Here is a 26,878-nt window from a genome sequence, read left to right on the forward strand (position 1 = left end):
AGGCATTCCGACAGTCGACATGGCGACCGGTCTCGCCGCGCGATGTCTCAAATCTTGAAGTCTATGAACATCCTAACGAATCGAATTCTTCAATGACACTTTTGGGACGGCGATATTCCCCCACACTCTTCCATTCCAATGGCAAACCAAAGTATTCTGGACCTCCAATTCTCAATCCTTCTGGTGTCCCTGTCCATAAAGGATGTGCCGGCATACCAATGACTCGGACTTTCAGACCATAGCGAAGTTCTGGGGATCCCAACGCTTCTCCATCTTGACCAAGGATTGATATCAGGTCTGGAACGGTGCAGATGACATCCTCTTTCCCTTTCCCGCTGGCATCATCCACGTATGCCGCGTACAAGTATTCGTTTTGAAAAGGAATTACCAAATGCTGAGTCTCAGGGGCTGAACCATTCCATGTGTCGTCCTCATCCGCACCCAACGGAGCTATTACGCTGCGACCCATAGTGTAGCCTCGAGAAACGTCCCTTGTTACATCAATTATCTTACCCGTATAGAGGGTCTTGACCGGTGTGACACTTGCCTTTTCCATCGTCAGAGAATGAAAAAAAAAAAAAAACAGGGACGCGCATGGCAGCACTTACGATTGCTTCTATAAAGTCAAGTTTGGACTGCCTAGCCAAGAGGACAGCTCTTCCTAGGTACCATGCTTGTGATATGGTATTGGGAACGGAATATTTCTGAATAATGTCACCAGTCAAGGGTCTCGCGGCTACAGCGGTGGCATTGCCGAGTTCTATGCAGGTGTTACGAACCATGCTCTCCACTCGTGTATTGGTCTCGGCAGCCTGGGAAAGAATCAACATGTGTCAACAAATGCCGCAGGAAAGCTAGTGACGTACAACAACAAGAGCCGTGTTGCCTTTACAATCGGCCGTGCCAAATGGTAACAAGGGCATTCCATAAACATATGGAGTACCGTGTTCCAGCGTTGGATAAGCTCGTCCCATCAAATCACAATCGATCACCGGTCGATCGTATCGAGCACTCGTGGGGAAAACAACCAAACCATTCCCACCACCGATTTCGTCGGCAACAATACCTTGAAAGTCAGTGATACCCATTACGGTGTTGATGGCATCAATGGTCGAAAAGACGTCTGTGCCCGAACTTATTCTTTCGTCACTTACGGACGGGGCTCCGTATGAAGCACCAAAGACACATATGTCTGAATCTTTCAGAGCTTCAGGGCGAATGACTCGCATGGTCCCAGTATTGCTTTTGCGAAGAATGCTGAGGGTGTATAATGCCATGAGGTATGAGGAACCTCCACCACCGGTACCTAGAATTCCCGTTCCCAAAGCAATCAGTTCAACGTCAACGGGAGAGATATACCAAACTCCGTTTTCGACTCTGGGACGATAGTTTGCCAGATCCATGCCCAAGGACGGCTTAGCCATGCTCCCCTTTTCCGTGTTCGTCATCTCAGCCTTGGTCGTTTCGTCCCCTGGATTATTATCATTCTCCCAATCCTCATCGGGAATATTCATCTGGCCAGACTCTTGGATCGAGACTTCTGCTGCTCGGAGACCACCAACGGCCTTGACGACAAATCTGGTGGCCTTATTGGTCACATACTGCAGCGGTATTTTCTTGATCTCCACGACCTCGACGTTCCTTTGGTCTGCCCCTCTGGAGATGGCTGCATCAATAGCTGCTTTTTTGACCATCTCGACTGCTCGATTCTCATCGCGACCGGCCAGGATTTCAATCACATCAACTTCCCCGGCAACCTTGGCAATCGCCGCTCCAACGGCGTTTGCAGAATCGTGATGAGGCGGTCGCAAGCATTCTTCCACCCCATTGAGAGAGTCCGTGAGAATGACCGATCCACCGCCGACCAGCAGAACAGAGACAGGGGCAGAGGAGACTTTCATATTGTCAATGGCTCTTTCCAGTTGCTTTTGGATATCCGCCTTGGCAGCTGCGACCAGGGTTTCCGGAAGGCTGTTGACCTTTTCCCAATCTCCAATATCTGCCGCCTTGGAAGCGACGACAATATCAGTTGCTGTCATGATATTCCCCCCAAATATCATGGCATCGGCCGTCAGGCGATGAGCAACGGAGTCGGGCCCAACAGTGACAATTTCCCCATTTTGTCGCACGCGACTCCCTCCACCCAGACCGATAGAGAGTACGTCCGGCATCGAGAAGGCCGTTCGAACACCACCGACTTCGACGAAATTGGGTGCTTGGCGAGGAAATCCCGAGGGGAGGAGAGCACAGATATCAGTGGTGGTGCCGCCAATATCGACGACGACGAATTGTGTATCGGTCATTCGTTTATCTCCATGATCCAAGCCCTGAAGAAATGCAGCTCCCATCAAACTGTTGGTTGGACCACTGGCGAATGTCTTCACCGGCAATTCAGCTGCAACGGCGGCATCGGTGAGAGTTCCGTCATTTTGAGTGAGATACAGGGGACAAGAGAGGTCAAGTCGAGACATGGCCCGTCGAAAGCCCGTGATGGTTTTTCGAGCAAACTCGAGGATGGAGGCATTCAGGATGGTGGCATTCTCTCGTGGCAAGAGACCCGGTCCTCCGATCAAATGAGAGCACACCACCGACAATGCGGGTTGGGCTTCTTGTAAGAGAGCTTTACACCTTTCTTCGTGAATGCCATCATGGTCGAGGGCAGAAAATACCCCGACCACAGCAACACATCGAATACCGGCTCGGGAAATTGCCGTTGCCGTTTCTTTGATTTGGTCGGGATTCAGAGGAGTGATTTCGCGACCGTCGATTTCCAAGCCGCCATCCAGATAGAATGAAGGACCCTCGATGATGTTTCTCAAAGCATATGGGAAATCGGAAAACGGCGGAGCCTGAATTTTATAAGCCCACTGCACCTATCTTGACACAACGAGAGCTTGCCTTCCTGGTGTATGGACCACACAGTCTCAATACCGCCACCCGATGGAGTCTTCGGGCATCGTTTTCAACCACGGCGTTTACGAAATGCGTGGTGCCAATGGACACGTTGAGAACTTTGCTCCTTTCGACCCTGGACTCGACAAGCACATCTTCTATGGCAGTCTTGATACCCTGTGTTACATCTCGGGTTGTCGAGGTCTTGCAGGTGGCCAGCACCCCACGAGATTGGGATTCGACAGCAGTGAGATCTAGAATAGCCGCATCGGTATTGGTTCCGCCGACGTCTACACCGATTCGGTACATTGTTCCAGAAAAAGAGGCGTCCAACCGATTCGATGTCCTATAGACGAAGACTAGAAATCAGATCAGAGATCCAACGGAAAACAATAATAAAATTCAGAGATCTCAGATTGTCCCATTTCCCAGGGATCGTCCGAGCTTCGACCTTCGGACATTTTCGTGATTCAGACGACGGCCACGCCCATCTGCGTGTGAACGGCAGTACCATACCAGTAATATGCTAGTCATATACTTAGCACTTTACCGCCATGAGATGACGGGCTAAAACAGAGCCAGTCTGACAAGCCATTCTCCCCTCCAAAGATAAGAAGGATCTTGCTCGACTGATGGTCAGACAAGGCTTAATTCCTTGAAATCGATATCTCGCCACCCCCGTCTCCACCACTTTTGATTTGCTCTTTTATCTTCGTACTCAGGATGAATAAGCGCTGCCATTGCACCACTGAGACGATCTTTCCGAGATGGGCTGTCACAGGAACAAGTGCCTTGGCCTTTTAGGGTAAATGAACATATATATCAATCCAACAGATACAGGTCGTGCTGATCTGCTCCACTTCCTGCCGAACTCCATCAAATTTGTCCCTCTTGCTGAACATCAACCATCATGGCGGGGATCACGACCCTCTTCAAGAGACTCGAGGTGCCGTATGAAGGTGGCACCATCCCCAACCGATGGATCAACAACGATATCAAACCCATTGAAGCGGGCCGGCGGACATGGACCTTTTGGACCTTCCACAACCTATGTATGCCCTCCCTTCTCTTCTCGTCGAACCTGGATTCCACACTGACAGTTCCCCAGGGGTCCTAACCAACACCAATATCTCAACCTACATGACCGGCAGTTCGCTCATCGCCCTGGGGCTGACATGGTGGCAGGCCATCATCGCCATCGGCGTTGGCGCATTCTTATCGACCGTCTTCATCATCTTAAACTCCATGACCGGATCCTACTATCATCTCGGCTTTCCCATTGCGAATCGCTATTCCTGGGGACTCTATGGCGCTTCCTTCGTCATCTACAACCGGATCCTCCTGTCTCTGGTCTGGTATGCTGTCCAAGCGTGGATCGGCGGTCGCTGCGTCTATGTCTGTCTGGAAGCCATCTGGCCGAATCTCGAGGAGCGAATCCCCAATCACATCCACGCGACCGGCTTGACATCTGCCAGTTTCCTGACATACATGATCTTCTGCATCATTTCGTTGCCTTTGATCTGGATCCGTCCCCACAAACTGAAGAAGTTCTTGTACCTGGCCGTCGCGTCGATCTTCGTCTTTGAGATTTCCCTCCTGATTTGGGCCCTGGCTACCATGGATGGCTTCGGCGATACGATTTCCAGCCAACCCACGACCCAGGACCACTCGATCGGCTGGACGATTCTGTTCGGCATCATCAGCACGGTCGGAGGCATTTCGGCCGGAATCCTCAATCAGAATGACTACGCCCGTTTCGCGCGTCGGCCTCGAGACGCCATCCTGGGCCAACTTGCGGCATCTGGCACATACTATCTCCTCAGCTCTGTGGTCGGCATTCTCGTCACAGCCGCGACACAACGACGTTACGGTGCTCCTCTATGGAGTCTGCCGGATCTACTCATTGCCATGATGCACGCCGGCGGTTCTCGATCGCGAGCCGCTGGATTCTTCGCCGGCGCTGCCCTCGTCATTTCTCAATGGGGCATCAATATTCCTGGCAACGCGCTGTCCGGCGGGTTTGATTTCGCCGCCACCTTTCCCAAGTACATCAACATTCGACGAGGGGCGTACTTGACGGCATTGTTGTCGATGGTTGTCAATCCGTGGCAATTACTCGCAACCGCATCGACGTTTTTGACCGTGTTGTCGGGGTATGTCGTCTTTTTGGGCCCCATGATCGGTGTCATGGTCAGTTCGTACTTCATCGTCAATCGCCAGAAAATCAAGGTCGATGATCTGTACCGAGGGGACAAAAGCAGCATTTATTGGTATACGTGGGGAATTAATTGGCGGGCTCCTGTGGCGGTAAGTTACCAATCTCCCCCTTCTAAAAACCCCTGTGTCCTCACCCCGCCTTGCCTCAACCTCTTCTCATCTTGATATCTCTGCTGACTCCGGTCTGTTTGCAGTGGGCATGCGGTGTCGCACCCTCAATGCCAGGCTTCATCTCCAACGTCAACCACGGCATCAAAGTCTCCATCGGCTGGACGCGCGTGTACTACATTTCGTTCCTCGTCGGATTCTCCGTCACTACCGTCGTCTTCGTTGGGCTTCATCATTTCCTCCCCGCCCCGAGCGTCAAGGATTTCGTCAAGACCCCTGCCTCTGCAAAACAGGTCATGGCCGAGTCTCAGGCCAAGTGGGATGGTGAAGTCGCCGTGGATTCGCACCATGTTCTGCCCAAGGATTTTGTCGATACGGAGCGGTTTCCTAAGGATATCTAGGCTAGAGTAGACTAGATTTGACCCATGGAAGGGACTGGGAGTCCAACCTTGACGATACGTATGATGATAATGGATAATGAAATCTTCTTTTTTTTTTTTCCTGTTCAATTTCCGTGGCGACACACACTTCGGTGGTGGCGGCGTGGATGTGATCCCGATATCAACCTTGAACTCAAATTCTATTTTTCGATGGCATTTCACTTGACATCGCACAACGATAATTTACGATTTGTGATTCATGATTCGAGAAATGGCCGCATCGAAGGGGGGCCTGGCCAGCCCATCACTCCAATGGCGGCTCTCTTGACATTTGAACTTGTCAGGCGACTTTTCCCAATTTCAATTCCAGCAAGAGAACTGCTGTTCGAAGTCTGACACGATGTGATGTCAATTTTGAATTCTCTCCTTCGAGCCATGCGCGGGCATTTATCTGATATTCGGTTCCTAGTACTGACTGCTCTTCCAACTACTAGTAACCTCCCCACGTCGGTGTTACTGTAGAAACGCTTTGAGCATGGAGGACAGTCGTGCGTCAAGGCCGCGATCATATCTCAGCTTTGGACTTTCAAGCGCTTGTCAACCGAATTACATCTGATCATTTGGGCCACGGGGTCCTGGGTGCTTGAAAATGCAGTCATGTCATCCAATGCCTTCATTTTACAACTCCCGCTAATCTATAAAAGTCCGTCCTATCGGCCTTAAGGCTTGATGGCGAAAGGTCTGGCTCCGACTAGTGACCACCTTGTTCTCCATCTGGGAATTTGGGGCCCAAAGTAACTCAGAACAACCAAGAAATATACCGTCGGTAGAATCTTCCCAGCCTTGTCTGATGGGCCCGAGCCCGAGCCCGTTTCTCGGCCTCCATCGCGGCAAACTCCATCTCGTGAAGCTCGACCTCGGACAACCCAGATTGCAAATCCGCTTCGGCCGGTTTGACGCCCTTTGTTCCATACACGAGCTTGTATCCCAAAAAAATAGCGAGAAACACCGGGATGGCGATGTACCCCGTGATGAAGTTCTTGTAGTCGAAATCGCTGGTCGCGGTGTGGATGAAGACCGCAAAGTTCTTGGTAAACGTGATAAGAACACAGAAGGCCAGTGCGACCCACGAACCCCAAATACCCAATGGCGCACGATATCGAAGGTTCTGTTCCGGGATCTTCTGTGCTTTACGTGCGTGCACAAAGTTGATGTGGCTGAGGAAAATGCAGATCCAGACAATCAACCCGAACACGGTAATGCAGTTAATGAAGTAGCCGAAAACTTTTTTGGAATCATTCGACACGTTCATGAAGGCCAGAAGTGACAAAACGGCCGAGGAAGCTAAAGCAGCCACGGGGACGTCTCGGTTGTTGGTCTTTGCGACAAATGCTGGAGCCTTCCCGTCCCGACCCAAAGCGTATAGAGTACGACTGGAGATGTACAGATCCGAGATTCCGGCCGAGAAGACAAATACCAAGATACAGCCGTTCAAGATCCCCGGCAGCACCTCGATTCCGGCTAGGATAATCGCCACGACGAAGGGTGACGCCGCAGCCGAGGTGGCCTGTTTCGTCGCAAAGGCGAGCTTGGGCGAGTCGTAAGGTACAATCATGCCCAGGAAGAAGACGCTCAGGATATAAAAGAAGAAGATCCGATAAAAGATGAGGCGTGCCGCTCGAGGGATCGTCCGACGTGGATTTTGTGCCTCGCCGACGGTGACTCCGATAAATTCGGTCGACAAGTACGCAAATGTCGCAATCCCCATACTGTTCCACACGCCGAGAAAACGCCCAAGCGCTCCTGTAACGCGGAATTCGTTAAAGGCCCCGGGATCATGCCAATAGCGAAATCCTTTGGGATCGTGGTCAGGCCCGCCTCCGCAGGCAAGTACCAAGGACAGAATAATAACGCCGCACAGAATGAGAACTTTCAAGGACGAAAGCCAAAACTCGAATTCTCCAAAGAACCCGATGCCGAAGTAGTTGATGAGGATAATAATCACGAAGAAGATAGCAATAAACACTCCAGGATTGACTTTGTCCCGAGGTACCCAATATTGAAGAACTAATGCAATAGCGGTCAATTGGTTGGGTGTTGATATGGCGTACTTAATCCAATAGCTAAACAATCCAGTAAGCCTTGATATGTGGGAACACACAGTCGCAGTGTTGACTTACGACCACCCCAGAGAAAACCCCAAAGCGGGATCGACGAAGCGAGTGGCGTAGCCAGTAAACCCCTCTGCGATCGGCAGATATGTTCCCATCTCGCAGAGGCCGGTCAACATGAGCCAGACCACGAAGCCAACCACCGAATAGGCAATTAGAACGGCAGCTGGTCCTGAACCGGCCAGAGCTGAGCCAGTCCCGATGATCAAGCCAGATCCCAAAGCGCCACCCAATGCTGAAGAAACTGGTTAGAGACAGACCAGACTCACCGTCCCAGAGGGATAGTCTTACCGATCATAGTGGTGTGTCGAGATCTGAGTCCACGATGGAGGGCCGTGGTTTTGTCAACGCATATTTCGCCTTTGTCCACGACCCCGTGGCATTTGTCGGATGCGAGGGCTTCTTTGGAGGGCATAACTTCAAAGTCATCTTGCCGTCGCTGGTCCATGGTAGCTGTCGTCATCCTCGCCGTGTATTCTACGGTGTCGATGTTGAATTCTCGCCTGTGCCGACGGAGGCTCCATCCCTTTATATCAGCGATGCAAGTTCCAGGGTCCCGGTCGCATAATATCCAGATAACATAGGACAGAGGTATGTCCCAACATGCGTTTTCCAAACCCGGCCAGGACCGGTAACCGTCGGTTACCGATTTCTTATCAGCCTTGCAGACCTAGAACCAGTAATTCTCGATGGCTTTATCACAATCATTTGCCGTTACGATCCACATATTCCCCACCAGGTGGAGCGATATAGGATATAAACAAGCAGATTTGTGTTCTGTGTGTCGAGGTTTGGTGGGCCATCGGCTGGGAATTAGAATCCGAGTCATTGAACTTTTCCCTATGCCTTCTCATGGTAGTATATTTGCTGGACAAGACTACCAGCAGGTCGTTGCATAAGATACTGGTGCACATCTCATAGCGGTTTGTGCTGTCATGTGGCAATGGGATGCCAACTTGGTGAACCTGAATATGTTTCAGCGCAAGGGGTGCAATTGTACAATCCATCGTGGTGGTAGGCACACCCATCCATACGCGGCTGCTGATGGAAACTGACGTTCGCAAGTTACGAACCCACGGGGACTTGGTCAATGGTGAGCAAGCGAGGGAATACCCTCTACATATCTGGTTTGTCCATCTGGAAATGGGAGTCGCCGTTCCGGACTGATCGAATATAGGATTACGTGGGATCTGTCCCCAAACCTCGGAATTGATTCCAATCGAAGCCACAGACAAGCATGAAGATGCTCCAAGGGAGTCACCGGCGTACCCTCGTGTACTGAAAGGCGAGTCATTGAATGTCCCGGGTGCTTTCCTCGGCTGACAGATCACCAGCCTTTCAAAACATGCAGATGATAGTCGAAGCCGCCGGAGCATCAGTGGGCGACTGTCTTCGTCTTGTAGTGTCTGTCGCCAAGAGACCATGCTCCACCATGCATTTTTCAACTGACCATATCAACTATTAAGGTACACCACCGACATGGTCAAATATCGGCCTTTGGTGAATGAGGCGCAGAAAGAGATATGGGGCGATGTACCTTTTCCGCCTCGTTCAATCGTAGAAGTCTCGAGGCTAAATCAAGTAATTTACCATCCTCCCGACACAAGAATGTGCAGTTAATGAGACGACGCTAGGATGACATTGTCGAGGTAGAGAGTACGTTTGCCGTTCCCGCTTAGAGGGGGACCCGACTGGACGGTTCCAAGTCCATATTCGGAATATCGACTCGCCCGGATTTGAGTGTATGCTAGTAGTAAAGTCCCAAGTCCCGAAAAGTTATTGAATTCAGCAAGTCATAAAGGATGGCGGGGATCTGGAAGAGGAGGTGGTACCGCCGGACTCCACCGGTCTCCGACGTAGACCGGCGGAGGCAACCACCATGGTCATGATGGCCGTGTTGGATTTCTTAATCCGAAGTGAGGGACATTCAAACCTTCGGGCTTCGTAAATGGCCTCAAAGACAATCCCCCAATGTCTCTACACGGCCAGGTTTTCGCAAACGACCCTGAGAAGGGAGCTTCGGGGATCTCGGCACGGTCTCGACTGAGTCGTATAACAGGATATCTGAAGCAAGACATTCGTTTGCAGCATGCTGACCTTGTTCTCCTGGTGTGCGGCTTCATATCTGGCCTATGCGACAGCGGTACATTTAATGCCTGGAGCTGTTTTGTGAGCATGCAGACTGGTACGTTGTCGTGCCCCCAAAGGGACTCATCGAACCCCGAGCTAATAAACGGGTTTGGAGGGAACACAATTTTTCTCGGGCTCGGTGCATCGGGACTGCCACTCACCAAGTCTTATGGCTGGCTTCGATCACTAATTGCCATTATCTCGTTCCTAGTGGGCTGCTTTTCATTTTCCTTGATGCGACACGTCATACCTCGGAGTCGAGGCATGCTTTCCGTATCTTTCGTATCACAAGGGCTTTGTCTGACAATAGCCGCGGTTCTGGTGCAAGTAAAGGTGGTACCAGATACGGCAGATGGGTCGGATTCCATGAAGGTGTTAATTCCGCTCGTTTTTCTGGGATTCCAGGCTGGAGGTCAGGTCTGGACAAGCGAGGTTCTGGGCTTCAAGGAAATTCCGACCACCGTGCTGACCAGTGTCTTCTTTGGACTGGCATCAGATGTCAAGTTCATTTCAGGGCTGAGAGAGAACCCAGCACGGAATCGACGGTTGGGAGCGGTGTGTGCACTTCTGCTGGGAGCCATTTCAGGCGGATGGCTCTGCCAAAGTCGAGCAGGAATACCTGTGGTCTTTTTCGTAGCGGCCGGTTTGAAATACTTTATAGCTACGGCGTGGCTGGTCTGGTCGGCCCACTCTGCGTGAGAGAGAGAGAGAGACGTGATTTGGTCCGATATCCGAAACCTGGTCCCCGGTTGTTCTCAATCTTGGAGTGAGGTATCGGGATATTCGCCCCCAACATCCATCATCCAATTTCCAAAAAAGTCCTCTACAGTCGGAAATGATGAAAGATCCATGTCATGATCAAACTCATCCATGTTGAAGTCTCGGCCGAGCTCAATGGGATCGACAGAAAGATTTGCACTTGTTGCGTGTGTGCGCCGATCATTTGAGATTTCCATTGGAGTAGAAGCGGTGGACTGGCGGCATGGTTGATTCTGCTCCTGTCGCTTGGAAGCCAGGTCTCGTCCCAGACTCAGCCTCATTTTCTCCATGGCAACGTTCATGACCGCGGGAATTTCATCAGAGAATCGACAATAGTGGTCGAAGACGTCACTGAGAGTCTGGAAAACGTCCCTGCGCGGAATTTCGGTCTTGTCGGCGTATTCAGACAACACAAGAGTGCAATAGGCGGTGCAAATGTGGTGGAATTTGGGGAGTTCCTGGACAAGAGTGGTCGGTATTTCCAGAAAAACCCTCGCCAGAGAAAGAGCATGCTTATGCGCATGTGCTTGGAAACAATCGGAAAGAAGATGGAGATCGATCTGGTCGTGGTCTGGGGCACCACCGGCAAGGGGGGGCGTGTCGTATGACGAACTTGGATTCGCCGGGACTGTAGGCTGATTCGCTGTGTTCGATCGATATGTCTCGACCGAACGCATCGCTAGCACAAGGTACGCAAATTCACGACAGAACCTCAGGGAAATAGCTTTTGGGGATGCTGTGGTGTGGGGGTTATGAGCATGCCGCATGTCCCTTTCAATGAACCATGGACTTACAAAGGAGATGTTTCCATCGTTCTTCCCATGCAGTCAATACATGGCAATGACCATCACGGTCCAGTGACGGTGGCATTTGCTTATTGCACAATGATGAGAGCAGAAGAATTTCGGCCAATATTATTCCGTCGTCGGGTGTAGCTTCAGGGTGGTTGAGAATGGCGGGGCATTGGTCGATGAGTTCTGAAGGCACCGTAGCAGGCTTGCCTGTCCCTACGGCAAATCTTAAACGGTGTCAATTTACCGTCATTTCTGGAAGTCCGCGGCTGGAAGAAAAAACGTACCTTAGATTAACCAGGCAAATGTTGTTCCACAGGGATAGACATCTCCTGTCTTTGCTTTCATGCTTTCCCAAAGTCAGATTGGCCATGATCTGGGCAAAGTCGATGGTGGATATAGCTTGTTGGAAGCAGATGCCACTTAGAAGCCAACTTTCAATATATTCAAACACAGGCTAAGCCATTGTCAGTCAAGAAACCAGTAGTCGTCGAACCATGGCGGTGGTGAAACGAACTCGGGGTGCGGCTTCAAAGACACTCATGATCAGCAGCGCATATAACTCCTCCAGCGGGATTGGGCTTGCCAGAACCACCTGACCGAGCATCTCTCGGACTTCTTCGTACAACTGGCGATGGTCATTGGTATTGAGCAAGTCTGGGTCTTTGCAGAGGCGTAGTCCATGGAGGCAGCACACCGCATAGAGCAGGGGAGAGGCTTGTCTGATGGTCGGGGCAGAGGTGAGGTCTGCAACCGATTGGATCTGTATGACGTGCCCCAGGCGGTTGATAAACCTGGAAGGGTCAGTCATTGCCGGGCGTAAATGATGGGGATGAGTAACTCAGAAACCAATTTCTCGGCAACATCTTCACTGAGAATCTGCTGGCTGATAATGTCTCTCCCAGGATCCTTGTAAAGCCTTCGTGTGCTGGAACGGAATTTTCTGACAACCATGATTGGTGCTGATTGGTCGATATCGTTTTGTGTCCTCGGAAGAGGTGGAAAATCAAAGGTCTCAAGCTGTTTTCCGAACCTGCATGGCTCCCTCTCTGAAATGGGGTTCATGCTCAGACCAGCGCGACTACCGAGAGCGTCCGGCGAACGATTCATATTCTGTTGAAGGAACTCCCAGATTCTATCCACCGATTGCTTCATATCTACCAGAAATGACTCGACATGGGCGATTCTGCAGGCCTAGTTAGCAAATGTAATAGTCTCTGGGAACCCATCAATGAATACCTCTCTCCATCGGGAGAGCTTGAATTGTCCACCGCGACACTGTTCGTAGGCCCATTGGCCACGGCCCTCGAATGTAGAGAGCAATTAATTCTGTCGACCATCAGTATCACCGACACAACGGATCATCAGAGGAATCATGGCTCACCTAAGCTTGTGGCATCGCTGGCATGAGTTAATGCGAGAGTTGTACTCGCAGCGACTTTTGAGCCGCCGGCAGGTGTTGCAGGAAAGGATGCGACGCCGAGCTTTTGCGCAAGGCGTGCTCTGTACCTCATTCATCTTGTAACGAGGCTGTCGGTCCACCAATTATTCTCCGAAATAGCAACAATGGGGCAGTTCAATGTTGAAGGCAATATGATAAAATGGTAGTGGCTGGCTGTGGATTTACCTTCCCAGGTACCTCCTGTAGGTCCTCTTGGCAGTGCTCTTACGCAGCGGAATCCGGCCCGGACTGACGCCCTGTCTTTGACCATGCCATTAATTTCGGCTTCTTCTTACCAATCCATAACAGCCTTTTCAATGTTGTAGGTCTTCCGATTATTACAACATATCACACCACTCTTTGGAAGGGAGACTTTTTGAAGAGTTTCCTCCAATTTCCTGCAAACGGGTGATACCTGGGGAACCAAATCTGCAGCATCGTCAACCATCCACAGAGTTCATCTAACCAGTTACAAAATGACAATAGTTCCCTCTGGCACGACATCTGCCGCAGGGAAGGCAGAAGCCCAAAGCCCCGGCGAAACCTCCCTTCCCCATCTCCTTTCTACCCTGACACCGAGCCTCCATCCTTCGACGTTTGTCTTTCTCTCCGTGCCACAATCACAATTCATCTCACCCCTTCCCATCCCGTTGTCCGAGTTGACATTATTCTTCCACGAGGCCGAAGGTATCACGCTCATTTTACCGCTATCATCGCTGCAAAAATATGCCCCAGACCTGAAATACAGTTATCCATCGCGTATGATCACGTGCAATGTGCACTCATCTCTGGAGGCGGTCGGTTTCATGGCGGTTCTGAGCGGGAAGTTGGCGGAAAGTGGGATCAGCGCGAATGTAGTTAGTGCGTTTTATCATGATCATATCTTTGTGCCAGAAGGGAAGGAGGAGGAGGCGGTCAAAGTGCTTGAGGAGGTGAGGAAGGACACGGAAGCTGAACTCAAGAGAAAGGGGGAAGGAAAAAAGCGAGTTGATGAGATATGATCACTTCAGACAAGGGACGTTTTGGGCACGATGTTGGAAAATTTCATGGATCCCGATGTGCGGTCCATGATCGACTCGTGCAGCATCAGGATATCAGCCGGACAATGCAGCCAAAGTGGTATCATCTACCGACAGAACGACATTAATACTGTCAACGCTAGCATGGACGTGAGCATTGACAACAAAAAAGATCATCAGCTTGATAAAGCAATGGTGGTAGGATCGTACACTGACATAAGAACGACAGCAGATCACCATCAACATCAACATCGAGCTCAAGCTCGAATGCGAGCCCAAGTAGAAATCGATTCGTCAACCATTTTCGAAACAGCGATTTGCAAATGCGGAACCAACGTCCTCCCATCGTTGGCTTGGTAACGATAATTCTTCCTCACGAGGTGTCGAAGCTCAGAGCCCCAGTCCCCGTCGACATTCGCGTCAAGTAGATCAGCAGTGAGCTCTGCCTCACCACCCGTGCTGGCGACGTACCTGTCAACAGAAGTTAACGTTGCGAAGCACTTCTTGACCGTGTCGAAATGTTTGAATGCGTCTGCCGTCAGGGCTAGATTCACGGTGACGGCATCAGATGATATGGTTTCGAGAGGGAGGCGGGAGGATTTGGTGCGGTGAAGTTTGCTGTGGCCGAGACCATGGCCACTTCTCCGTTGTTGGCGCATGAAGTAAGCTCTTGGGTCATCCTGGGCGAGGTGAGGTGTAGGGTTCGCATCGAGATCGTCTGTGACAAGGAGGCGTTCTTGACTCGAGCTCGGACGAGAGTGAGAATGAGAGTGGGATTGGGACAAATCTCTCATAGCCGCCAGGTACCGATTTTGATGTGGATTCGATCTGGTCTGTGTCTGTCGAAGCTCAAATTCGGTTTCTGGATCTTTCCAGCTCCTGAATCTGGCTTCGGAATCTTCTCGACCTGGTTTGTCCGCCTGTCCATCACCTTCGGCGGATTCGTCATTGTCGGGCTGACTTGATCTCCTTCCAATGACTCCCCGAAGAGATTTGCGCGGTGAAAGCTTTGTTGCGAGCCTTCGTTGATAGGCCATTGCGATTTTCTTTCTGTGCTCGAAGTCCATTATGTCGTCTAGCTCGGTGCTGGTATTCGATGTTGCGGAAGAGCTGGGGAATGCCGGGCTGGCAATACCAGTATCCAGCCGAGGAATCCCTAGCGACAGAGTCCTCTGATTCCTGGTAGAGGGGGCATCATCTTCGTTGACTTGCTCAGAATCAAAGGCACCACCTCGCTCCAGGACCAGTTCGTCTGGAATGAGAAGCGATCCCGGCGAGGTTGAGTTTGAGGTCGTGGATGGATGGCTGTGGTGGTGAGAATCGCGTTTCAATGGGAACTTGAATGGTTTTTGGCCCGGTCCCCATTTCAAGCCCATAACGGAGCCTGGTGGTGACCACCTCGTGCCATTCGCAGGTTGTGGAGGTCTAGTTGAATGTTCATGTCTCGCTTCCGGAGAACCGCCGACATCATTGACCGAGATTCTTACTCCCTGAACAGGACGTGGACGAACAGAAGAGTTCGGAGTCAACCACGCTTGCAAGCTTGTCCTTTTTGATGGTGCGCTTTGCTCACCGTCATCAGAAGTTAGGGACTCTTGTTCCTCATCTTCAGCTTGCCTAGTAATATTTGCGCGTCTTTTCATTAGAGGACCGGGATTTTGATATGGAATTGGACTCTCTAGCGCCAAGCTTGAGGAAGGAAGGTGTGTTTCCGGACCCAGAGAAGTTCTGTGGGAATTTGAGCCTGCTAAACGACGCTCTACCGACAACCAGTTGGAGTCCGTCCTGGTCTCGTTCTGCTGTAATGTGTTCTGTCCACACACTCTCATCTCCTTTGGTGTGACGATTGTCGTCATAGCTGCAATGGTAAAGGGATTGGACATATTCTTTGCCGGGACGGAGATGTCTCCCGGTTCAGCGGAATCGCGAGCCTCTTCTCGGATAGAACTTTCTGGCTCTCCCAAATCCTCCAAGTCGGCGACGTACATGGTTCTGTGTAATTTTGAAGTAGCTTCAGATGTCTCCGAGCTTCTTGTTCTGTTCACATCATCGATTTGAGCATTGTGAATGTCACCATAGGCCCGCCGAAAGAGATTCTCTACTAATGACAACAGTACATGGGGTCGAAAGAAAAGGGCCTCATCCTTGGCCGGCTCAACATTGATATCATAACTTTGGGGTGGACATTGTATTTGCATGAACAGAAAGGGTCGCGAAAGTGAGGAGCTGACTGCAGATGAAAGAGTGTGCTCTAGGCAACGCTTGTATATCTTAACAATTTCTTTCATCGTGCCTCGATCTCCGCTGACCGGTCGACCATCGACCGATATGTGTTGAGCAGCATTGCGAACCTTTGCCAGGTCTGTCAACGTCAGCGTGCTAGGAGAGGTGTGTCACGGTGGGAAAAAACATACCTGCCCCTGGTGAGACCAAAAGTGCCTTGATTTTCCAGTCCTCCTCTCCCACGTCACAACCGGTCGAAGACGTGTCATATGCTGTACATTCTGCAGTGATTTCCTTTCCCACAATCTTTGAGGCAATATCTGTCAGTGAATCATTTGAGGCGGCAGCATATGTCCAGTTCATTTTATCATTCTTCCCCTTTAGAACGTTCAACGAGAAGCGGACTTCAGTCCTCGCGAAGGCAAACGAGAACAGAAGGGCTTTGATCGATTGCAAGGTTTTGGCAATATTTTTGAGAGCAATTTGCTTTCTTACGGGTATCTTGGCGAGGAAGTCTTGTACGCGAATGGTTGTACCCACTGGATGAGAAGCTGATGAAGAACTGAAATGGTCATGATACGATAAAGTCTGATCAGGATCTTCGACACACCTACCTGAGCATTCCGGAAGCAGTGTACTTGACAGATGTTCCTACAACTTCACCATCTACCCGAGTCGTGACGGTTACAGTTCGACTGAGTTCAGCTACACTGGCCAGAGCTTCACCTCGAAATCCAAGAGAGGAACCGCCGAGTCGGTTGAGGTCGTCAAGAGTTCTGATCTTCGAAGTGCAACCTCGTTTGCAGAGGAGCTGTCTGTCCTCGATACCGACACCGGTGCCATTGTCCTTTACCTGAATGACATCCAGAGTGTTGGCAGAAATTTCGACACCGATACTGGTGGCACGGGCATCGAGGGCGTTATCGACAAGCTCTTTGACAACTGATTTTGCATCGTTGAGTACAAGTGAGGAGCCGAGAGCGCGGGTGGTGGTCTCCGGTAGAGCCTGAATTGACATACCGTATCCATTGGGACACAAGATGAGCAGTCCAGGGAACGAGAAGAGGAAGAGATTGCAAGGGAAACCCACTTTACGCGTGAGGACGCGTTGCGCGTGTGGCGGCGTCTGTCTTGGCATCAGCCTCATCAGCCTCACAAATTGCCATGGAAAAAAACTATCCCTCCTTTCGATGTATTGGGCGCCAGTGCGGCAGGAAGACGTCAAACATGACAGCATTTGGCTTGTGAACATCTCCATCCTCTGGCGGCACTGATGGGCAACTAGTCTGCTCCCTAGAATGGCGGCCACGGTATGGGCTAAATTTGCGGCGCTCACAGTGGTGGTCTTGATCGCCTTTCTTTCATATTCATCTCAATATCTCTTCTACCGCATTGAACCTGGCCCTTTGACCCAGAAAGAGAAGATCGTCTTCAATGCACTGGTTGCATGTATATGGATTTGCTACGCACGTGCTTGTATCACTGATCCCGGACGAGTTCCGCTGGATTGGGCCGATGCCACCGAAACGAGACAGAGGTATTGTCGCAAATGCGAGGCCATCAAACCTCCGCGATCACATCATTGCAAAGTTTGCCAAAGGTAAGCCCCTTTTCCAGGTGCAGGTGCAAGCTTCCGCTGACTAAAAAGATGTATCCCGAAGATGGACCATCACTGTCCTTGGACCGTCAACTGTGTATCTCATTTCACTTTCCCTCACTTCGTGCGGTTCCTGTGGTACGCAGTTTCTGCAATGTGCTATCTGGAGTACTTTTTGTACGTACGAGCGGAAGTCGTTTGGCAGAACCGAATGCTCCCCAGTGTATGTTTACCCCGGGCGGCGTCAGCAGCGTATTGACTTCCATGTATTAGTACCTAGGCCCTTCCATAACACAACTCCTTCACTTATTCATTTTGATCCTTGTCAACTCACTAACTCTGTTTTTGGTCTCAATCACCTTCCTCCGTACTGTCTGGGGCCTCGGGGCCAATGTCACCACCATCGAGAGCTGGGAAATTGAACGTCACCATCAATTACTTCGACGGGCTCGAGTCCTTGGAGGATATTTAGATGGTCCGGATGGCGTCAGAATCAAGATGGTCCGACAAGAATTCCCATACGACATAGGGATCTGGAACAACATTGTCCAGGGTATGGGTTCCGCGAACCCCATCGCCTGGTTTTGGCCCTTCTCGGCGACTCCAAAGACCAGTGGGTCAACCTTTGAGACGAACGGATTTGAAGATCCAGGTACAACTTGGCCACCGCCAGATCCTGATCGAATGCCACGAATGGACCGCCCTCTGGATCCTCATGATGCTTTTGTCCACCATCACCCTGGCCCCTCTCCAAGCGATGAAATGATAGCATTCAAGCAGCGGCAACAGGTTGACGTTCAACAACGTCCTGACCACTACGGCGTCCAGCGAAGAAAACCATTTCACAAACGCTTTGAAGCCGATAATGCTGAGGATGATGAAGATGCACAGAGCGGCGAGGAAGGCTGGCAGGACTCGGGCGGAAATCGACTGAAAGACTACGGCATAGATGAAGATGCCGAGTTTTACGATGAAGACAACATCCCCATTGCTGAATTATTGAAACGACGGAGAGAAAGGCGTTAAACACGGCATACAGGGTGGTAACCCCACGCGGCACTCTTTTAACCCGACGGTCGCGACAAAAACGAAAGGGATTCCCTGGGATATTATCCGACTGCTTCAAACATTGTGCGTTTCACAAAACAGTCCATCTTCCGGTGGAAATCATAGGCTTCAAAAATCAAAAAATGACCCCGTCCAAGGCATCCCCGCTTCTGGATGGAATTGGGGGATTTCAATTGTCCGTGGGGGCATGATCTTCCACCCCACGTCTCAAGGGCAGCAATAGATGAGGTCCAACTGGGAATGACGACGGCTGAGAACCTTCCATTCAAAGATTCTCCTCACCAACCCTCAAGTTCCGAATTTGCCCCATGGCGAGCCCAAATAACAAGAGAGTTTTCGTCGGGGAAACCGAACGCTTCTGTAGTGTGTCTTGAAGCCCGGAGAACTCCAACACCTCTTCAAGAGTCAACTCTTCGTGTCCTGCCGCGCCAGCGAAATCATAAATGGTACTACGGATAGGCGGCATCGTGTGACTTATGCTCACAATTGAAGACCGCTAAGGTACGATACGAACCTCGACAACTCCAACAGAATGCGCGGTAAGGGTAAAGAAACTTATCGTTGTAGTCGGCGAGGCCGCAAGTCCTGCCTAGTCTTCTCCTCGCCGTGAAGACCTTATCTTGATGGCATGATCTTCTATCAATTCAGTCAGCGTCCATGAGTATAAACCAGCACCCCACGCCTCCACATTTTGCGGGGCCCAGGGAACAGGATTTCCTTCGGTGATATTGCGTTCAGGTTCGAAACAAAGTCGGCACATTGCCGGGCGAGGTCACACGCCTTATATATCGTTACAGTCCGAGCTGAAGTGATTCTTTATATCATTTGAGCCAGAAGTGAAAGGAGACCGGTGGAAACAAAAGGCTTTCTTTCAACACTACTCAGATCGATACCTGGCCAAGATGAACGGACATCACGCAACTCGGCCTTTGAAGCCGGGTATCAATGTACCCATGGTTGCATTCTTCGACCCGGAAACCGAAGACGTTGATGTCCAAGCGACGGCGAAGCACGCGGTTAGACTTGCAAAGGCCGGCCTCACGTCCATCACTTGTCAAGGATCCAACGGCGAAGCCGTGCATTTGACCAAAGATGAACGAATCCTTATCACGAGCACCACCCGCAAAGCACTTGACGAGGCTGGTTTTCCAGACATGCCCGTTGTTGTGGGATGTGGGGCACAATCAGTTCGAGAAACGGTTGAATTTTGCAGGGATGCATACCGAGCGGGCGGTGACTACGCCCTGGTTCTGCCTCCATCGTACTACAAGGCCGCCTATACCAACGCATGCTTTATCGAATACTTCCAAGACGTTGCCACTGCTTCACCGATCCCGATTATCATTTACAACTATCCTGGAGCTGTTGCAGGGGTCGACCTCGACTCCGAGACCATCATCAAACTCGCCAATCACCCCAACATTGTCGGATGCAAACTCACCTGCGGCAATACTGGCAAACTGAACCGCATTGCTCACGCCGTCAATGCAGCTACTGCTACAGACGCCGGATCAGGCTGGATGTGCATGGGTGGCTCCGCTGATTTCACCATTCAAACCATGGTCGCTGGAGGTTCCGGAATCATCACGGGATTAGGCAATATCGTGCCAAAGGCCTGTGTCAAGGTGTTTGATCTCTATGCACGGGGCAACGTCGAAGAGGCTCAAAAGATTCAAGCTGTCGTGGCTCGGGGTGATTGGGGAGTGATTTCTGGCGGAATAACAGGCACCAAGAGTGGTTTGCAGTCGTATTTTGGATATGGTGGTTACGCCCGACGACCATTGCCCAAACCGAGCAAGGAGGATGTGGCCAAGTATGAGGCAATGTTGAAAGAAGTAGTTGACCTTGAGAATTCACTGTGAGCCGATCGGGGACCTGGATGTGTTTGAGCGGATTTGGGTATGCACTAGACAACTCTAGCGGGATTTGGGAGGCTATTTGAAGAGACTTTGGGGATAAGACGACAATGAGAAAGAGTATGAACAACAACGGTAGCATGTTATATTTGACCAAGTGAAGGGTGACGAGAAAACACGAGGAGTTGCTGGCGCGCTTCTGGTGTAGCAGTGTAGCTGTTTAACCCCCCCCCTTCCCCCCCCCCCCCCCAAAAAAGACTGGTATCTTTTGACGTCGACTTACCTTCTCAATTCAGATCCTGGACACATTTGGAACCCCCGATCTTAGCCCCTGTAACGTTCATGTGTCGCCTCCGATTCTTGGAACCATACCGGTTCGTCTTGCATGGCGACAAGGACCTAATCGTCCATGATTGGGGGACTTCTGCCCCTTCGCGTGGCCCGTCAGATGCATCTCGGAAAACCGGTCACCTTTGAGGTCAAAGCCAACGCACGACCGACTTGCAATCATGCTTTTCTCCTCTTCTTCCTCACCGCTCGAACCACAGAAACCTCCTCTGTCCCCAGCAACTTTGACGTTGACCTGCAGCTACTTTGCTGCCCGACCTTCCAGGCCACTGGCGGACCCCTAGATGGGCTCAATCGATGATGCGCTGGAACACGATGTCATGTGAGATTTGCCCGGATAAAGAGGCTCCTTCAATCACAATACATAAGAACAAGAATCGGGACCCCGTATCGGCTGGAAACATAACGTTGGACTGGACAACACAGTAAGCGATCATCGCTGTCCTCGTTGTCGTCGTCGCCCCAAGAGCAATTGACAACGCAGCACCCGCGGTATTTGTATCTGGCCACCTCTTACTGGTGTATTCGCCTGTCCACTTTCTCAGCCTGCGTCTTATTCTCAGAAATGAATGGCCGTTGTTTGAGCTTCCGGGGACTACTGCAGTTCATCTCCGGGAGCCCGAATCGCCTTATGACGGTACTTCACTTTCCAAGGCGCAGCTCTGACTTGACCAACACCGCCCATTCGTACACGCTGGCCTTTGGGTTTTGGCTCTTTCTTTTCTTTTCTGATTTCCTTCTGATCCTTCGTCATGGCCGGATCCCAACACGAATGAAGCCAGAGCTCACCTCTTCTTTGATTTCATTGCTTTCTGTTTCTGTTGTTCTTCATACTTGAGCGGCGTCGACATTGATATTAGCTGCCATGGCTAACTCTCCAGGTATTGATCATGGCGACCATCAGCATGACTCGGTCACCTCAGTCACCGAATGTATCTTAGGGCTGAGAGACAAAATCGACGACAAAGAGCTTCCCGGCCTCACCAGTCTTATCACGGACTGGTTCAGTCCCGATGTGGACGTGAATGAAGAGCAATTCGTTCAACGATTTCTACATGTCTTCAAACAGTCAGACCAAGATTTCACCTATGAGAAAATCATCAGCGATTACGATGACGAGATTCAAAGAATTCTCAACGAATTTGTCGATGGCAGGATTGATGCGAAGGAAGCAGCTCAACAATACCACCCGTTCTGTACGGAGAAGATCCCCAAGCATATGAAAGCTCTTCACCACGGAGGTCTTTCCAGTATCATTCCCGGAGAACGTAACATTCTCGGAGAGCATACAGCACTGATCCGGGCACTTCCCACCAGTATTCCATCACGGATTCGATCATTGGTCGCAAAGGTGGCGCCATCTCTCAAGGATCCCAAACGTGCTCTCTATGTTCCGGTCGGCTGAATTTGATCCTGCGAGTGTGTATCGGCTGACCACGACTAGTCGTTCAAGAACCTTGAATTTCAGAACTGGGGTCGAACCGTGGAAAATACCCCAGCGTACACTTGTGTGCCGAATACCGCCCAGGATGTCGCCGACATCGTCAAGTTTGCAAAGAAGCAAAGGATGGGCGTTCGAGTATCTGGATTCCGTAAGCTGACCGCTACCGCTTTCGAGGGAATAAGGTCGCTCACCCCGGTGATAGGTCATTCATGGTCTCCGGTCTTCGGCCGATCAAGCAGAAACGGCGAAAATAACGGCGATATTTTAATCTCGACCCTAGGCTTGGTTGATGCGTCCATATTACCAAATTTCACCTCCCTTCCCACCGACATCTTCCAGCCTCGAGCAAAGGATCTCAATTCGATCGTTATCGTGGATCACAACTACGTCCAAGGTCCCAAACTCTCGGGGGGTAAGAAATATGTCCGGGTTGGGACTTCCACGACAAATGAGCAATTACGACGTTGGTGTATCGACACTGCCAAACTCACCCTGCCGATGAATATCATCGAAGTTGAAATCACCATGGGTGGTAGCAATGCAACAATTTGGTCAGTTCTCTCGCCGGGGGGGGAGGGTGGGTCCGATGGGATCTCATGCTAATCAGTTCACTTCAGTCACGGTGCGGGCATCAACAACCCTACCCTCTCTGATCTCGTACGATGCATGGAATATGTCGATGCCAATGGAGCTCTTCGCAAAATCGACATGTCGACGCCGGCCGTCCTTAGAGCCGCGGCAGGATGTTTTGGCCTTCTCGGAGTGGTGACTCATTTGGTTCTTGAATTTGATCCACTCTCCTGTGCCTTGATGAAGCCACGCAAAGTCCCAGTGATCGAAGGCATTCCGCCACCACCGGGCATGCCAGACTCCGAAATCCCTGCCCCATTACGCCCCAAGACACCATTGAGTTCAGAAAGGAAAGCTCAAATTCAGCACGATTTTGAGACGCGTGCTCTGAACGATGACTATGCTGAGTGGTTTTGGTTTCCCTACTCCGGTGAAGTCTGGGTGAACACGTGGAAGAAAACGGATGATGTATCCAACGCCGTCAGCTATCCGAGTGACGTCAAAACAATTCTCCAAGTCTTTGGCACGATCATGGTCAACATTGCACAAAACGCCACCACGTTATTGCGACTGACAGACTTTCTCCCGGAGACGCAGACGAAATTGATTACTTGGTTGACGATGAAGAATTTGGACGACGTGGGTGAAGATGGCCAGCCGATCAAGACTTGGGTCCCGGATGCCCTGCATTTCCAGAGAGGGGTCCAGAATATTCGGGTGATGGATTTGGAGGTGGAATTCCCTCTTCAACCGAAGCAACCAACGATGGAGAACGGTGTCGCGAACGGCGTTGCCAATGGAAATGTCAATGGCCACGTCAACGGTACGGTGCCATCGGAGCAACGAAAAGCGATTGATTTTACACTCGTTCAACGAGCTTGGTGGGACGCCATCACCACCTGCTACAGCGCGGCCAAGGAATCTCCTCAGCGCTTTCCTCTGGAAATGCGCATCATGTCTTCATCCGATGTGACCTTGGCTCCCCAACGTGGCCATAAGCTCGGCACTTGTTCAATCGAAATTCTCACCCTGTATGCGGTTCAGAATATCTGGCAGCCATACGCGCAGAGAGTCTTGGACAAATGGTCCAGCTACAAAGACGCAGAGGGAAGGATTGTACCTGTTCGCCCACATTGGGCCAAAGAATGGTACGGATACACCGTTCGAGGCAGGAGATGGGAAGAACTTCTCAAGAATGAGGAGAGCCAGAATGGTGGCTTCAAAAATGAGATTAAAGAGTGGAGGGCTTTAGTTGCCAAGTTGGCGGCAAGGGATGCTTGGAGCATTCGGGACGCCAGGATGAGATTTGGAAATGAAACCTTGGATACTTTGTTCTGGCAGGACGGTCCCAGCGTGAGCATCGATACCTTAGTTAGTACCAATGGGGCACCAAATGGTGTACCTCCTTCGAAAGAAAAGCCGAAGAAGAAGAGTCTGCCGAGAAGACTTTGGCAAAGCTGTTTTGGGAAGGCAGACAAGGAGGACCCGTGACGAAGAAGTTTGTGCAAATGTTTCGTTGTTATTTGGGATGGGAAATTCAGCCTTGCAACGTGAATGATTGATGGGTGGATGATCTTTTCACTGCTACGACAACGATGACGACGACGACATCAACAATGAAGGCGATGAGACCGATTACTACAACTACCTACGACAGCCTCGCGGCTTTGTTGCGTGTGGACATGATACCATGGAACGAACAACACGGCAAAAATGAGTCTAATATCTAATCACGATCGACGACATTTGACGATTTCAAATATCCTTGGCACTTGATCGAGGATATATGTAACTTGAGTGGCATTGCTTTGGGGATGCTTCTGTCTTCGGTATATTCCTTTGGAGGTAGCATTTCTCTGAGAATTCCAAACATCAGATGCATCTTCTGATACCCTAGATTCATCAAATCTCTGCTTCCATCAGCATATAGCTCAATATTCTATCTATGTCCCCTTCTCGTCCCCAATTCTCCTTCCCTTTCCCTTTCGGTAACCAAGCATCCCGATCTCGAGGCTGCAATTCCAATCTATTTTCTTCTTAATAACCCTTCCTCCTATCCACCAAATTAAACATCTTCTTCCCCTCCTCATGTCTTGTCCAATTCGTCATGAACAAATCATACGCTCTCTCCGAATACTCGCTCCCCAACGCACTCACATGCGGCGTAATAATCACGTTCTTCGCATCCCAAAGCGGATCGTCCTCCGGCAACGGTTCCGGATCCGTCACATCCAGCGCTGCACCAAGCAGCGTCTCATCGTTCAATGCTTTCACCAGCGCGGACTGGTCCAGGAGTCCACCTCGTGCTATGTTGACGAGGAAACAGCCCTTGCCTTTCCTCGGCTTGTTGGACGAGTGGGCTACTATTTCGAATTCTGCGGTGCCAAACATACCGCGCGTCGCGGGCGTCAAGGGGAGTGCGATGACCAGCATATCCAGTCCTGAGGCCAGGAAGGTGTGCAATGCTGTCTTGGAGGTGCCGCTGTACCAGGCAGAGGGAATCGTGCCGTCGGGGTCACCCGTGCCGGGGAGAAAGTAGCCGTGGTCGGCGCGGGCGGAGGGCGTGTCGCGTGGCGAGGCGGTGTAGGCGTGGATGGAGGACCCGAGGGCAGAGAAGACGCGAGCAACTAGTAATTTCCACCCATGTGCGTCAGCCCGTGACTTCCGGTTAAGCGTCACCGTATATCAGACGTGCAATCCCAGCAAATGGAAATGGGGGAACGAGGAGTTGGAGGATCACCCCGTCCGATCGAAGAAAGGGCTATGATGTGAGCCAGCCAATGTTGTTACCAAATCAACCTCAGTGGGATCGGGGAAGATAGGATAGGAAATCCAGAATCCATGTGAGGATTGACTTACCCTGTCGTCCGATACTTCCATACCCAGCGATCCCGACGGTTTTGCCTACCCAATCCGTTCCTGAGACCAGCTTTTTCCGATCCGTTTCCCAGTGACGCTGTTTCTGCCATTCGTATTCGGTCCAGTAGTGGCGCGATGCGATGAGAGCGGTCATGGTCACCCATTCGGTGATGGGAGGTCCGTGGATGCCGGAAGACGTGGTCACGGGGATGGTGCTGGAGGTCAGGACCGGGTGGTTGAGGATATGGTCGACGCCCGCGGAGAGGAGGTGGATGAGTTTAAGGCTGGAACATAGATCAATCAAACGATGAACGGGGAGGGTGAGGCTGGACTTGGAAACACTCACTTTGGTACCTTTTCTGGTGTCGAAGGGAGAGTAGCGAGAGTGATGAGGATGGTTGCTGAGTTCCAGAGCTCTGTTATATTCGACCCGAGGGGATGAGAAGTCAGTAAGCCGAGTATTTATTATCAATGTTGATGGTGGAGCTCATTTGTGTCTAGGTTCAACTCCTGTTGGTGTCTCCACGAGTCATGAAGCATTTCACCAGCCTGGAGAGCCAATAGATATGATCGGCTGTTATTAAGACCTGGAGAAATAAACGGGGAACTCACCGTCAGGAACATCTCGGCCGCTATCCGACAACTGCCTCTCTTTCCTCTGTACAGGAATATATGTGATATCAAAATATGGGAATCGTCGTTTGAGCTCGGCAGTGATGTGTTTGGGCTCCGGCTCCCACATGGTGATGAGAAGGTGTTCTTTGTCTGGTCCGCCGCCCATGATTGGTATTGATATTCAAAATAAGTCTTGTGTACTGTTTTGAAAAGAGATGATGAGGGTCATTGAACACTTTGTTGGGTGAAACGTCAACACGGGTGGCACGGCGCTGGTAGCTCACGAAGGGCGAATGTCGACGACGAAAGTAATGGAGTGGGTGAGTAATCCAATAACCGCAACTTGCTGCGAATTCGAATATCAATATCAATGGCTACTCGTAAGTCGAT

General features: G+C 50.9%; 11 protein-coding genes across 11 annotated transcripts; 6 read left to right on the forward strand and 5 right to left on the reverse strand.

Moving 5' to 3' along the window:
- Window positions 1-61: 61 nt before the first annotated feature.
- Window positions 62-3,201, reverse strand: Z518_09350 (uncharacterized protein; the record flags this gene model as incomplete). The annotated part of the gene is made up of 4 exons (XM_013413306.1): window positions 62-547; window positions 609-812; window positions 867-2,849; window positions 2,932-3,201. The coding sequence occupies 4 exons, from the start codon at window positions 3,199-3,201 to the stop codon at window positions 62-64; spliced, it is 2,943 nt and encodes a 980-aa protein (XP_013268760.1).
- A 601-nt stretch (window positions 3,202-3,802) lies between these two features.
- On the forward strand, window positions 3,803-5,618 carry Z518_09351 (uncharacterized protein; the record flags this gene model as incomplete). The annotated part of the gene is made up of 3 exons (XM_013413307.1): window positions 3,803-3,944; window positions 4,001-5,199; window positions 5,304-5,618. The coding sequence occupies 3 exons, from the start codon at window positions 3,803-3,805 to the stop codon at window positions 5,616-5,618; spliced, it is 1,656 nt and encodes a 551-aa protein (XP_013268761.1).
- Window positions 5,619-6,396: 778 nt separating this feature from the next.
- On the reverse strand, window positions 6,397-8,231 carry Z518_09352 (uncharacterized protein; the record flags this gene model as incomplete). Its single annotated transcript, XM_013413308.1, has 3 exons — window positions 6,397-7,720; window positions 7,778-8,003; window positions 8,060-8,231. The coding sequence occupies 3 exons, from the start codon at window positions 8,229-8,231 to the stop codon at window positions 6,397-6,399; spliced, it is 1,722 nt and encodes a 573-aa protein (XP_013268762.1).
- Window positions 8,232-9,739: 1,508 nt separating this feature from the next.
- Window positions 9,740-10,597, forward strand: Z518_09353 (uncharacterized protein; the record flags this gene model as incomplete). Its single annotated transcript, XM_013413309.1, has 2 exons — window positions 9,740-9,953; window positions 10,014-10,597. 2 exons carry the CDS (start codon window positions 9,740-9,742, stop codon window positions 10,595-10,597), a joined length of 798 nt encoding a protein of 265 aa, XP_013268763.1.
- Window positions 10,598-10,653: 56 nt separating this feature from the next.
- On the reverse strand, window positions 10,654-12,402 carry Z518_09354 (uncharacterized protein; the record flags this gene model as incomplete). The annotated part of the gene is made up of 5 exons (XM_013413310.1): window positions 10,654-11,393; window positions 11,452-11,675; window positions 11,736-11,905; window positions 11,966-12,242; window positions 12,290-12,402. The coding sequence occupies 5 exons, from the start codon at window positions 12,400-12,402 to the stop codon at window positions 10,654-10,656; spliced, it is 1,524 nt and encodes a 507-aa protein (XP_013268764.1).
- Window positions 12,403-13,365: 963 nt separating this feature from the next.
- Z518_09355 (uncharacterized protein) lies at window positions 13,366-13,890 on the forward strand (the record flags this gene model as incomplete). Its single annotated transcript, XM_013413311.1, has 1 exon — window positions 13,366-13,890. The coding sequence occupies one exon, from the start codon at window positions 13,366-13,368 to the stop codon at window positions 13,888-13,890; it is 525 nt and encodes a 174-aa protein (XP_013268765.1).
- A 275-nt stretch (window positions 13,891-14,165) lies between these two features.
- On the reverse strand, window positions 14,166-17,149 carry Z518_09356 (uncharacterized protein; the record flags this gene model as incomplete). The annotated part of the gene is made up of 3 exons (XM_013413312.1): window positions 14,166-16,270; window positions 16,323-16,693; window positions 16,746-17,149. 3 exons carry the CDS (start codon window positions 17,147-17,149, stop codon window positions 14,166-14,168), a joined length of 2,880 nt encoding a protein of 959 aa, XP_013268766.1.
- Window positions 17,150-17,429: 280 nt separating this feature from the next.
- Window positions 17,430-18,754, forward strand: Z518_09357 (uncharacterized protein; the record flags this gene model as incomplete). The annotated part of the gene is made up of 3 exons (XM_013413313.1): window positions 17,430-17,731; window positions 17,780-17,951; window positions 18,002-18,754. The coding sequence occupies 3 exons, from the start codon at window positions 17,430-17,432 to the stop codon at window positions 18,752-18,754; spliced, it is 1,227 nt and encodes a 408-aa protein (XP_013268767.1).
- Window positions 18,755-19,698: 944 nt separating this feature from the next.
- Z518_09358 (uncharacterized protein) lies at window positions 19,699-20,658 on the forward strand (the record flags this gene model as incomplete). Its single annotated transcript, XM_013413314.1, has 1 exon — window positions 19,699-20,658. One exon carries the CDS (start codon window positions 19,699-19,701, stop codon window positions 20,656-20,658), a length of 960 nt encoding a protein of 319 aa, XP_013268768.1.
- Window positions 20,659-21,865: 1,207 nt separating this feature from the next.
- Window positions 21,866-24,505, forward strand: Z518_09359 (uncharacterized protein; the record flags this gene model as incomplete). Its single annotated transcript, XM_013413315.1, has 4 exons — window positions 21,866-22,396; window positions 22,445-22,592; window positions 22,647-22,995; window positions 23,062-24,505. 4 exons carry the CDS (start codon window positions 21,866-21,868, stop codon window positions 24,503-24,505), a joined length of 2,472 nt encoding a protein of 823 aa, XP_013268769.1.
- A 546-nt stretch (window positions 24,506-25,051) lies between these two features.
- Window positions 25,052-26,654, reverse strand: Z518_09360 (uncharacterized protein; the record flags this gene model as incomplete). Its single annotated transcript, XM_013413316.1, has 4 exons — window positions 25,052-25,641; window positions 25,874-26,157; window positions 26,220-26,289; window positions 26,486-26,654. The coding sequence occupies 4 exons, from the start codon at window positions 26,652-26,654 to the stop codon at window positions 25,052-25,054; spliced, it is 1,113 nt and encodes a 370-aa protein (XP_013268770.1).
- Between the last annotated feature and the right edge of the window lie 224 nt (window positions 26,655-26,878).

This window comes from Rhinocladiella mackenziei (assembly GCF_000835555.1).
Source record: "Rhinocladiella mackenziei CBS 650.93 unplaced genomic scaffold supercont1.7, whole genome shotgun sequence".
Lineage (NCBI taxonomy): Eukaryota > Fungi > Ascomycota > Eurotiomycetes > Chaetothyriales > Herpotrichiellaceae > Rhinocladiella > Rhinocladiella mackenziei.